The following is a 10,996-nucleotide window of genomic DNA, read 5'->3' as shown; positions in this document are numbered from 1 at the left end:
CTTGGGTTTGGGGGAGGGAATCCCCGCGGGGGCAGGGAAGCGGTCCACCCCGGGACACCTGCACCCCCTCCCCGGTCCCCTCTGCGGCTCGGCCCAGCTGTCCGGGTGCAGCGCCCCATTGTCGGCGCCCCGCTACTCCGGGTCCCGGAGCCCCTGGAAGCCCCCGTCGGCCGTGGGTCGAGACATGCTTCCCGGGCCGGGGAAGGTGCCCGCGCCCTTGTCCGTGGAGCCCCGCCCCGATGCCCGGCCCTGCGCCGCGTCCCGGCGGGGGCGCTGCCGCGCGGTAACCCGGAAGTGGCGGCGGCGGCGGGCGTGCGGGAGCGGGAACGGTAGCGGGGGGCGGCGCGCTCGAGCCGGCCATGGCAGCCGCCGCCGGCTTTGTGTGCCGCGCGCGGGCCCCGGCCGCCCGCGCTTCGCCTGGGCTCCGGGGCCGCCGCTGACCCGCCCGAGCTCCGAGCGCCGCGCCCGCCGGGCCGGCCCCGCCTCCTGCCCTCCTCCGCCTCCGCCTCCTCCGGCCGCCGGGCGGGCGGGCTGCAGCCGCCCTCCGCGCTCGCCAGCCCGCTCCCTTGCCGCGCGCCCGCGCTCCGTCCTCCCGGGCCAGCCAGCCAGCCAGCCGGGCCGGCGGCGGGCACCAGGCCGTCCCGATGCCCGAGCCAGGCCCCAGGATGAACGGCTTCTCGCTGGGCGAGCTGTGCTGGCTCTTCTGCTGCCCGCCCTGCCCGAGCCGCATCGCAGCCAAGCTGGCCTTCCTGCCTCCCGAGCCCACCTACACGGTGCTGGCGCCCGAGCAGCGCGGCCCCGGCGCGCCCGCCCCGGCCCCGGCCCCGGCCGCAGCAGCCGCCAACGCCGCGGCCCAGCCCGCACCGCAGCAGCCCGAGGAGGGCGCGGGCGCGGGGCCCGGCGCGTGTAGCCTGCACCTCAGCGAGCGCGCCGACTGGCAGTACTCGCAGCGCGAGCTGGACGCCGTCGAGGTCTTCTTCTCGCGCACGGCCCGGGACAACCGGCTCGGCTGCATGTTCGTGCGCTGCGCGCCCTCCAGCCGCTACACGCTGCTCTTCTCGCACGGCAACGCCGTGGACCTGGGCCAGATGTGCAGCTTCTACATCGGCCTCGGCTCCCGCATCAACTGCAACATCTTCTCCTACGACTACTCGGGCTACGGCGTCAGCTCGGGCAAACCCTCCGAGAAGAACCTCTACGCCGACATCGACGCCGCGTGGCAGGCGCTGCGCACCCGGTGAGCCTGCTGGGGTCGCCGGGCATGGCTTCCTGTGGGGGGGCGGGGTGAGGCCTCTTGGGGTCCCTGGGGTGGCCTGCCAAGGGAGGGGCCCCTCCTCCGGGGCTGTGGGCCAGCGGACGGCCCCCTGGCCGCCGTGAATTCGCGTTTCTTGTCCCTCCGTGGCCTGCTCCCACCCTCTCCAAAAACCGCGCCAGCCTTCAGGTTCCTGCAGAGCTCAGACTCAGAGGGTTGTGCCTGCTTTGGCTCGCCTGGCCTGGGTGCCGCTGGTCCACCAGCTGGGTCTTTTGTGGCTCCGGTCACCGCCAGTGGCAGCGTTTGGGTGCTTAAGTACCGGGCGGAAAAAACAACTTTGTTCGTGTTTCGTTTGTACCAGCTGAAGTGACCTTGGGCAAGGCACATGGGTTTCTAGACCTCAGTTTCCTTCCCTGTAAAGTCAGAAGGCGAGACAGGATGGCCTCTGAAAGACTTTCTGGTTGTAAAGTGCGGGCAGAACAATGTCCGGGCAACCTTGGGGGCAGCTGGAGGGGCGGGTGGAGCCGGGACTTTGCCTCTTGGTGGAGCAGAGTAGTGGCACTGTGGGGCAGGAAGTTAGCTGGTAGCTGTGGGCTTGGCACACGGCCTCCATAACAGCCCAGGATAAGTTCGAATCTGGGAAATCTCTGACCTTGAATTAGCATTCACAGAAGGACTGGGAAGTGTTTAGAGTGGGCCTTCTGTGAGCCAGGCACAAACTGGGGACATGGTTTAGTGGTTAGATCTGGTTGTTTTATAACAAGCAAGCCAAAAGTCTGACTTTTATTCGCAATTAGACAAAAGTCTGGTAAGTGGGCAGGCAGGGACCTGTTTGTGCTCCAGTTTGGGTATATGTGACCTTTCCAACCTGCCTTATAGCAGTGATAGTGAAAATGCCTGAGGTCATGTCTATAATGAGATTTGATTTCTTCGGATGAAAGAGTCCCCAGAATAAGTACGCCGGGCGTTACTGTCACCATGGACCCTTCTGTAGTTTTTATCTAAAACCTGTTTGCTTGGCTTCTGCATATCATCAACATTTATGATTTGTTTTTCATTCGTATTCATGCTGTTCCTAAGTGACTCCTTGCTTGTCTGGGAAGATGGCCTGTCCAACTGGGAAGTACTTAGTATTTTCGCTGTTGCATGTTTATGCTTTCCTGAAGTCTGGAAGGGGATGCCCTCACTGGGATTATAGCTTTTCGAAAGTGGCTTAGGCAAATGAGACTGTATCACCTGCAGATACATTGGGTCAGAGTCTGTAAGGAGGAGTTAAAAGCCACCTGTTCCAGTAAAGGGTTTCAAAAGCATGTGTCACACACAGTCAGTAGCTTGCTAGAATTTGCTGTTGGCAAAGGTATTAAAAATAAGGTTGGCATTAGATCTTTAAAAACTGAAACATGAAAATCCTGCTGTGGTAGATTTTTTAATTTAAGAATTTCCCTAAAACGTTGTTCCTGTGTGTGCATGTTTGCATTACAATGAAAGCCTTTCACGTGGCTGACCCTTTGCCCCAAATATGCAGGTGTGTCTGTGTTACAGCATATGTGGAGTGTAGTTATTTCCTGGAGACTTTTTTTTCTTTCCTGGTTATATTTAGTGAAATAAGGGTCATTGTTTTGGATAATGTTGATTTATCTGGGCGTTGTTTTGGATAATTTTGAATTATCTGATGGTATGTGTAAAGATTGCCCAAGGTCTTTTAAATGTTATACCAGAACTCTTATCTAAGTTAATTTATTCAACTGTAAAATAGGTTAGAATTTAAAGGCTGCATGGGAATCTTAGAATTTGAAGGAACCTTACAAATCCTCATGTCTTGTGCTTTTCAAACTGTTTGGACTGTAACCTCACAGTAAGAAGCACGTTTTACATTTGATCAAGCACATATACACATCTGTATCTACACACCTGACACTGCTTCACAAAACAGTCAGTTTTCTGTGGGCAATACACTTAGCAGAATATGTTGTTTTATTTCACTTTTATAAAAAAGAAGAAAGAATGATGGTTGTGAATTGCTAAATTTATTTCCCAACTCATGCATGGACACTGCTTACATTCAGTCTGGCGGCAAATCAGTGGTCGGTCTGTTGAACCACCACTTTAGTACTCTTGCCACGGGACTGTTGCCACAGTCGTCATATTTATGAGATTCTTCAAGAATTGCATTTGTGTGTCTTGTTATTCTGCTGACATAGGAGTTACCTACTTCTGAAGCCAATCAGCCCCTCCACCACCTTCCTTTTCGTCTTTCCTCTCTGGCTGTTAGTGTGGCTCTTCTGCCCTTGCTTGCCCAGAACATACCCTATTCTCTGCTCCTTTACAGCTTCATTCAGGCCAGTGCCATGGCAGGAATGCCTTCCACCCCATGTACCCATTCTTCTGTTACTGGGTCAGACTGTTTTCCACCCGCCATCCCCATGTCTTCTTTGGGAATCTTTATCTTTCTTTCCCTCCTAGTTAACCGCACTCCCCAGGACACTGACTGGAGAGTTTGCCTTGTTCTGAGTCATGTCTATGTCTGTGCTTAGACTGTTTCCGCAGGAGGACTGTAAGGTGCAGTGCCCTGCAGCCCCCAAGCCCCATACTCAAGACCTTGCCCCACCATTCTGCTCACACCTAGCCTTTTTTATCTGCCCTTCTCCTGCGCTGGGAACACTGGATCCTGACTGGATTAGGAGACCCTTTGTGTTCCCCATGTACCTGTACTCAGCCCCTTTGCTTGAGTTATCGTAGTGTGGCTATATCTGTTATTTAACTGTATCTCCACTAAACTGAAAGATCTCTGAGGGCAGGGACATTCTGTCTTCTTTATTCCTGACAGTTGGCAAAGTGGCTTAGATAATTCGCACTCACTGGTATTTGTTGAAAGAATTGCACATAATGGGTGCCCCACAGATAAGTGGGGTAAATTTAATGTTTTCTAAGTTGGACTTTTACAAGGATTTGGGTATTTTATCTTCAGGATTTAATATCCATAGGTACAGCCATAGACAAAAAAAGTGCCAGTTGTATTGGTTTCAGGCCTGGTCCATTTGTATTCATTGTGTTGGTGTTCTTATGACGTTGAAATGTCTGCATTGGACAGAAGAGCAATACTAACCCATCGTTTGTATGACTCTGCCTCTTTTATCTGTTACCTATCTGTGCCAGCCCATGCCCGTGATAGATTGAGCTGCCCAGCCCTTGACACAGATGTAAACACTGCCAGTGTGCAGACCCCTCATGCATGGATAAAGACAGTGAATCCCCCCAGATGATGAGTATTAAGGTGGGCATGTGATCCAGAGTAAGCGTTTCAGGAGGAAGTAGATTTGGTAAGAAAGGCGGTTTTTGTCACTTGGCCAATATAGATGATCATTTTAAACATTTGAAAAGTTCCTGAAACTTGTATGAGTTTGAAGGAGCGAGAAAGAGTGGCATGACCAATGAGAGCTCACTGAGCAGCATGGACAGCCCCAAGATCAAGACTTGTCTTATGTTTGTGTTACTGATAAGTAATATAAGTGTGTTGTGAATACAAGTAATTGAGGGAATGAATTGAAATCACTTAGACGTATCTGTGGAAAGGACACTGAAAATCAGGGACACCTTATTGGAGCGTATTGTCACTTGAGTCGGAGAGGTAAAGTGATTAATCGGTGCAGGAGAGAGGCTGCCTGTTGGTTAAGGTGGGCGTAGGCAGATTCAGCCTCCTCAACACACATCCTTCCAGGGAAATCCTCTTAGGGCCAAGCAGTTTAGACTGTGTGTGCACAAGTGGCACCGTGACTCAAGAGACAGTGAATCAGACTGATTTGAAACTATAAACCCAAACAAGCAAATAGCCCAAGAATGAGGTGTAAAGGAGGCAGAGGATTTTAGCTGAAATATTTTAATCCAGAGAAACAGGAGAGTGGGACATTTGTAATTCAGTTTGTTATCTGTGTCTGCTGATGCTATCCACAGAAGTCTCTTCCATCCTTCTTTCTGATGCTGGTGACAAAAGCTGTGGACGAGAGAGGCATTTGGTAATGTAGGCAGAGAAACGTTGACACAGTCAGAGAAAGCAGATGCAGAGGGAAGAAGATAACTAAGACTTTTCAGTGCCTTAAGTATAAAAGGCAAATTACAAAAGACTTAATATTTCATTTATTCCTTCATTTGACCAGTAAACCATTAACCATTAAACATAGGCTAGGTGTGGTGGCTCATACCTGTAATCCCAGCAATTTGGGAGGCTTAGGCGGGAGGATCACTTGAGCCCAGGAGTTCAAGACCAGCCTGGATGACATAGTTGAGACCTCCATCTCTACAAAAAAAATATTAAAAGTAGCCGGGTGTGGTGGTGTGTGCGTGTAGTTCCAGCTACTCGGGAGTCTAAGGTGGGAGGATAGCCCGAGCCCCAGAGTGTGAGGCTACAATGATCCATGATTGCACCACTGCACTCCAGCCTGGGCGACGGAGTGAGATTCTGTCTCAAAAAACAATATGAGCAAAAAACCCCAAACTATTAAACACACATTGATTTATGCTCCACTTGTGCCAGACCCGGTACTACATACTCTTGAAGTATCGTTAATCCCAAACTGCTTTTTTTTAGTTGTAAAAGAATGGGATAGATTTCAGAGGCATTTTGAATACATAACTATGATTTGCTGTTTTGTAATTTTTGTGTCTGTGATTCACAGCACCCATAATTGGAAAATCCATGTCATAGCAAAGCTGTAGTGGTATCTTCTCAGGCCGTGGGACCCAAAAGCAACACCTTCTGTTGGTTGTGAATGGTGTTCATGGCCAGCACTCTCAGGGTGGAATCCTCCTCGGAGCAGCAAGCTACTTTCCTGGGCGTATTAATAACCTAACTTGTTTGTTCTCAGTGTTCCAGGAAGGAATACTATGATGCCATTAAGGGAAGAAGGCTTAGAATTTCTACCTGGGTTTGACGGATTAGGGAACAGAAAAACAAAAACAGCCTGGTGTGGTGGCTCACACCTGTAATTCCAGCACTTTGGGAGGCTAAAGCGGGCGGATCTCTTGAGGTCAGGAGTTTGAGACCAGCCTGGCCAATATGGTATGAACTGCGAACCCTGTCTCTACTAAAAATACAAAAATTAGGTGGGCTTGGTGGCAGGCACCTGTAATCCCAGCTACTCAGGAGGCTAAGACATGAGAATGGCTTAAACCCGGGACGTGGAGGTTGCAGTGAGCTGAGACTGCACCACTACCCTCCAGCCCGGGCAATAAGAGTGAAACTCTGTCTCAAAAAAAAAAAAAAGAAAAGAAAAACAGAAATGTTATGAATGCTGTTTGACAATGATATTTCTAGAAAGGAAATAGAACGTTGATTTGCAATTCAAGGCAGCCAATATGTGAATAGGAAGAACCTAACTCTTAAGCACAGACCTGTTGAAACTGAAGTAAGCACAGCGTGATTTGGGGGTCAAAGTAGTGGACCTTCTCTTTGGTCTACCTTCACCCTTTTTCCGAGTGCTCTTTTGCTATACCTGGCCCTTCCGGCTGGCCTCACCATGCGGTTCTGCTCTCTATCGGGACCAAAATCTGAGCTCTCGCTCTCCTCCCACCACAATGTACTTACCTATGGTTCTGTTTTGAGGGGCCTTGCTTTTCTCCAGTAATCCAGTTGCAAAAGATCTGACAGATGATTTCATTTTCTGTATTAATGGGCAATAACTCCTTAATGTGTTCTCTTCCAAGCACATGTGTTTTCATTTAGGGAACTCTTAGCGGCTCAGTCTTCCCTAAAGCGCAGTCTAAGTCAGGCATGGTGACACATGTCTGTATTCTCAGCTTCTGGGAGGCTGAGACAGGAGGATGGCTTGAACCCAGGAGCCTCAGACCAGCCTGGGCAACATAGGGAGACCTTGTCTCTAAAAAAAAAAAATTAGCTGGGCATGATGGCTCATGTCTATAGTCTCAGCTACTGGGAGGCTGAGGCAGGAGGATCCCTTGAGCCCAGGAGTTTGAGACCAGCCTGGGCAACATAGCAAGAACCTGTCTTCAGAAACCAAAATCAAGTCTTAAAACTCTAATGATGCCATTGCATATTGGTGCAAGAAGCATTTTTTCCCCTGCAGAAGTCACTTAAATCATACTATCCCGAGATGACTTAGAGCTTGCCTGTAAGGTCATTCCCTACCTTCCGTTACTGCTTCTCTTCCTCACTCTCCAAATTTAGTAACAACTCTCTTCAGTGTCGATAATCCCACATAGGACTCGAAAATCTGGCTTTGGAAATTGCAGTGTTCATTTTGATAGCAGCTTTACCCTCTGTACTGGATTTTGCTGAGGCTCATGTTGAAACTCTAAATCTGCTCTACTTTAAGAAGCCTATGTACAGGAATCCAAAGTATCAACACATACCGTTGGGAGATTATTATTTGGATAACCGAGTGAGTGATTTTTTTTTTGTTAAGCCTGCTTTAAATAATAGGCTTTCTAATTTCATCTAAAAGATGTGATTCAAAAAAAACAAATAAAACCTTTTGGACTAGGCAAGTTAGTTCTGACTCCGGCACTCCCACTAATTCACTGTAGTTTTGTACGGCTGTAACAGAAGACCCTAGACTGGGTAATTTATAAGAAAAGAGGTTGCTTTCCCAATTTCTGGAGGCTGGGAAATGCAAGATCCAGGCATTCCATGTTTGGTGTCTGATGGCTGTGCTGCTTCTCGGCTGGCTTCTTGAACCAAAGGCAGGAGGAAGGCTGCTGCTCAAAGCCTTCCCCAAGAAAACGGGAAGGGCAAGTGAGGGAAGGGAGAGAGGCACAGAGTTGCTCTTTTATCCTGAAGCTGCTCTGAGATAAGGGGTTATCTATTCATAAGGGTGGAGCCTGAATGGCCTGATCACCTCTTAGGGTCCTGCCTCTTCATCCAGTTACCATGGCAACTAAATTTCAACAGGAGTTTGGGAGGGTACAAGCACTCAAACTCTGGCTGTCCCCTTCAACAGCACACGTCACACTTTTGGGCTTCACATTACACTGTTTTAAAACCTGGAATAATTAAATGTGATCCCACTGCATGGCTCCTGAGGTGTCCTCTGGTGAGTCTGTGTTTTGTGATTTTCAGGGAAAGCACCTAATGTTTTTGAATTTGCATTTTCTTGACTGCGTGGGGAAATACAGTGCACTCTCTCTGGTCAGTGGATGTCCACCCTCGCTGTATTTAGAATCTCCTAGGTAGATTTTTTTCTAAGTGTGCAATCTATGTGTGTGAGTGTGTGGGTGTGCACACACAACCAGCGTTGAGATACACTAGCTTAGAAATGTCCAGGAGCCAGTGAGCATGTCAAGATCAGCCCTGATTATCATTTGTTAAGACTTGAAAAAAAGGGAATGTTAGAAATTTTCACACATTTATATACAGTCATCCCCCCTTACCTGGGGGATACATTCCAAGACCCGCAGTGGCTGCCTGAGCCTTGGATAGTACCAAATCTCGTGTGCATGATGTTTTCTCCTATACATACTATCTACGGTAAAGTTTACAAATTCGGCACAGTAAGAGATTAACAGTAATAGGTAATGATAAAATAGAACGATGATACCAGTATACTGTAATGAAAGTTGAGTGACTGTGGTCTGTACCTCAGAACAAGATACACAAAATATCTTGTTCTGTACCTCGGATAACCAAACCAGCAGGAAGCAAAGCAGTGGATGAGGGAGAGTGTGGTAGATGGTTCCAGATAAAGATCTCTTGTGGCCAGGAACCCGCTAGAGTAAACCATAGGAATGGGCAGTGGTTGAAGAGAAATCATCACATTCATATTGGCGAGATTCCAGGGAGCCTGAAGCTCCTGCCCTCTTCCTTTCTCTCTCTCTCCAGCTGCTTGGCTGCTCTCATCTGTCCTCGGGCCTGTCCCATTGCTCTTTCTTCATGCAAGCCTTTTCCCTCATTCACACCCGCTGTGCATCACTGTGCCGCAACCCACCTAGCTTCGCTCTGACCTGGCTGCCTGGAGCTGGCCTCCTTCATGCTCAGTTCCCATCCTTGCTTCACCTGGTTGTACCCCTGGGTTATCGAGGGCTGGTGCCAAAGCAGGATAAGAAATGCAGCTTCCTCCTTGGTGCCTGCAGGAGGGCGCAGTCCTGAGAGGAGGGGGCTGTGGCCGGGTGAGCATGTGGACACCCCCAGGATGCTGTCACTTCCATGCCTTCTGAGTCAGTCTCCTTCCTCTCCTCTGGTTGTGGATGGAAGATTGCATGGAATTGTCACCACTCTCCACTGAGCTCCTTGTGTGACACAGAGTTCAGTCTGACAAGAGAGCATCGACCTTGAAGAATACACTACAATTAATTCCTTAAACCAGGTCAGTAGAGCAGTGACATCATTGCCTTTTTGAGACCACATGTGTGGGTGCCCACTGCAAGCCTGGAAGTGAAAGGCTGTAGAAAAATAGGTCTGTCCCTTTGTTGCCTGTACTGTCTCCTGTCCTGCAGCTGACACACCATCCACCATGGGGCTGTGGGGCTGCTGAGGAGAAGTGGTCTATGGTGTGGACATGATTCTAAACAACCTATGGGGCAGCGGAGGTCGGGCCAGGTATCAGGTGAAGGAGGCAAGAGGGGGAAGATGGCCAAAACTTGATGCTGCCAGTGGACTTCTGTGTGACTTGGGTTGGAGGTTCCTGGCGTGAAATGGTTTCATAATTTAATTCTTCATTTAGCTGGTTTACAACTGGAACTGATTCTGGCTTTTATGTCTGAGTCACACGGGCAAGGTTGTCTGAAGGGTAACCTGGGGGAAAATGTTCCCTGCAGTTCTGAGCTTCCTATGATTGCCTCTGTGTGTGTGTGTGTGTGTGTGTGTGTGTGTGTGTGTGTGTGTGTGTGATTAGGAGCATAGATTTTAGAGTCCAGCACACCTGATTTTAGGTCTTGCCTGTGATTAGCTGCTTTCCCTCACTTCATGCCTCAGTTAAAATAATGATGATGGTTACAATAGCAGCGACCACCTTGTCAGGTGCTTAACACAGAGCTTTCCACATAGCAAGAGCGTGGTATTGTTGTTCGGGATTATTGATAAAATAACTAGAGCTGTAATAACCTAATGTGCAAATCATGCTGGAGAGTAGGTGCTTGGATCAGAAGGAGTGTTAAAGAACTTGCTTCCTTTCCCACCCTGTGTAAATACAAATACACAGGTCAAGCCTGGTTTGGTGGATGTGGAAGTGGAGGAACAGTAGGGATGCTTTAGTTTTATTTGTAGCTAAGGGGAAAGTCTCTTTGGAATTGCTGCTTGTGGCCTGGAGAGCATTGGAGAGTGGTATGCATTCGTATTTTAAATCTGATAGCATTTCATTTACCTAGGTGTTTATGTCCCCAAGGGAGAGCTTTAAAGGGGAGGAAACCCTACCTGTAATCCAACACCTGCAATTACTTTGCAAACCATTCCCGGTTTGCTCCCTTCCCTTTGCCATTCCCAGGCTTAGCTTTGTGGGGGTAGGCAGGAATCAGACTTCTCTGAGCAGAGTCGGAGATGGCAAGGACCAGAAGGCAAAAGTGTGTATCGTGTACACCATTCAGGACGTTCTGGTTGCTCTTTACTTATAGAACGATCCCTAAAAGATAGTTAAGCTTCCCTTTCCCTAGTTGGCCAAAGGATCTGAACAGCAAGCTTCCTTTTAAAATATGAATGCTCCCATAATGCCTTGTACCTCAGATTCATGTGGCGTTTTCACGGCTCTGTGTAATGGAGCTCATTGATAACTCCCACATTATTGATTCACTTTAGTGTGT

The 10,996-nt window shown here is 49.1% G+C and overlaps 1 protein-coding gene across 1 annotated transcript in view; it reads left to right on the top strand.

Annotated features, from left to right (window-relative positions):
• Positions 1-334: 334 nt before the first annotated feature.
• The window catches only part of ABHD17C (abhydrolase domain containing 17C, depalmitoylase), a 57,197-nt gene continuing 46,535 nt past the window's right edge, over positions 335-10,996 (top strand). The window contains exon 1 of the mRNA XM_002749196.6: positions 335-1,237. Coding sequence (XP_002749242.3) covers positions 645-1,237 — 593 coding nt within the window. The 5' untranslated portion in view covers positions 335-644. The remainder of the gene's footprint in view (positions 1,238-10,996) is intronic.

The sequence above is a fragment of the Callithrix jacchus genome, chromosome 6, assembly GCF_049354715.1.
Source record: "Callithrix jacchus isolate 240 chromosome 6, calJac240_pri, whole genome shotgun sequence".
Lineage (NCBI taxonomy): Eukaryota > Metazoa > Chordata > Mammalia > Primates > Cebidae > Callithrix > Callithrix jacchus.
Note: the sequence above shows the minus strand (reverse complement) of the source record. Positions and strands in the feature narration are given on the sequence as shown.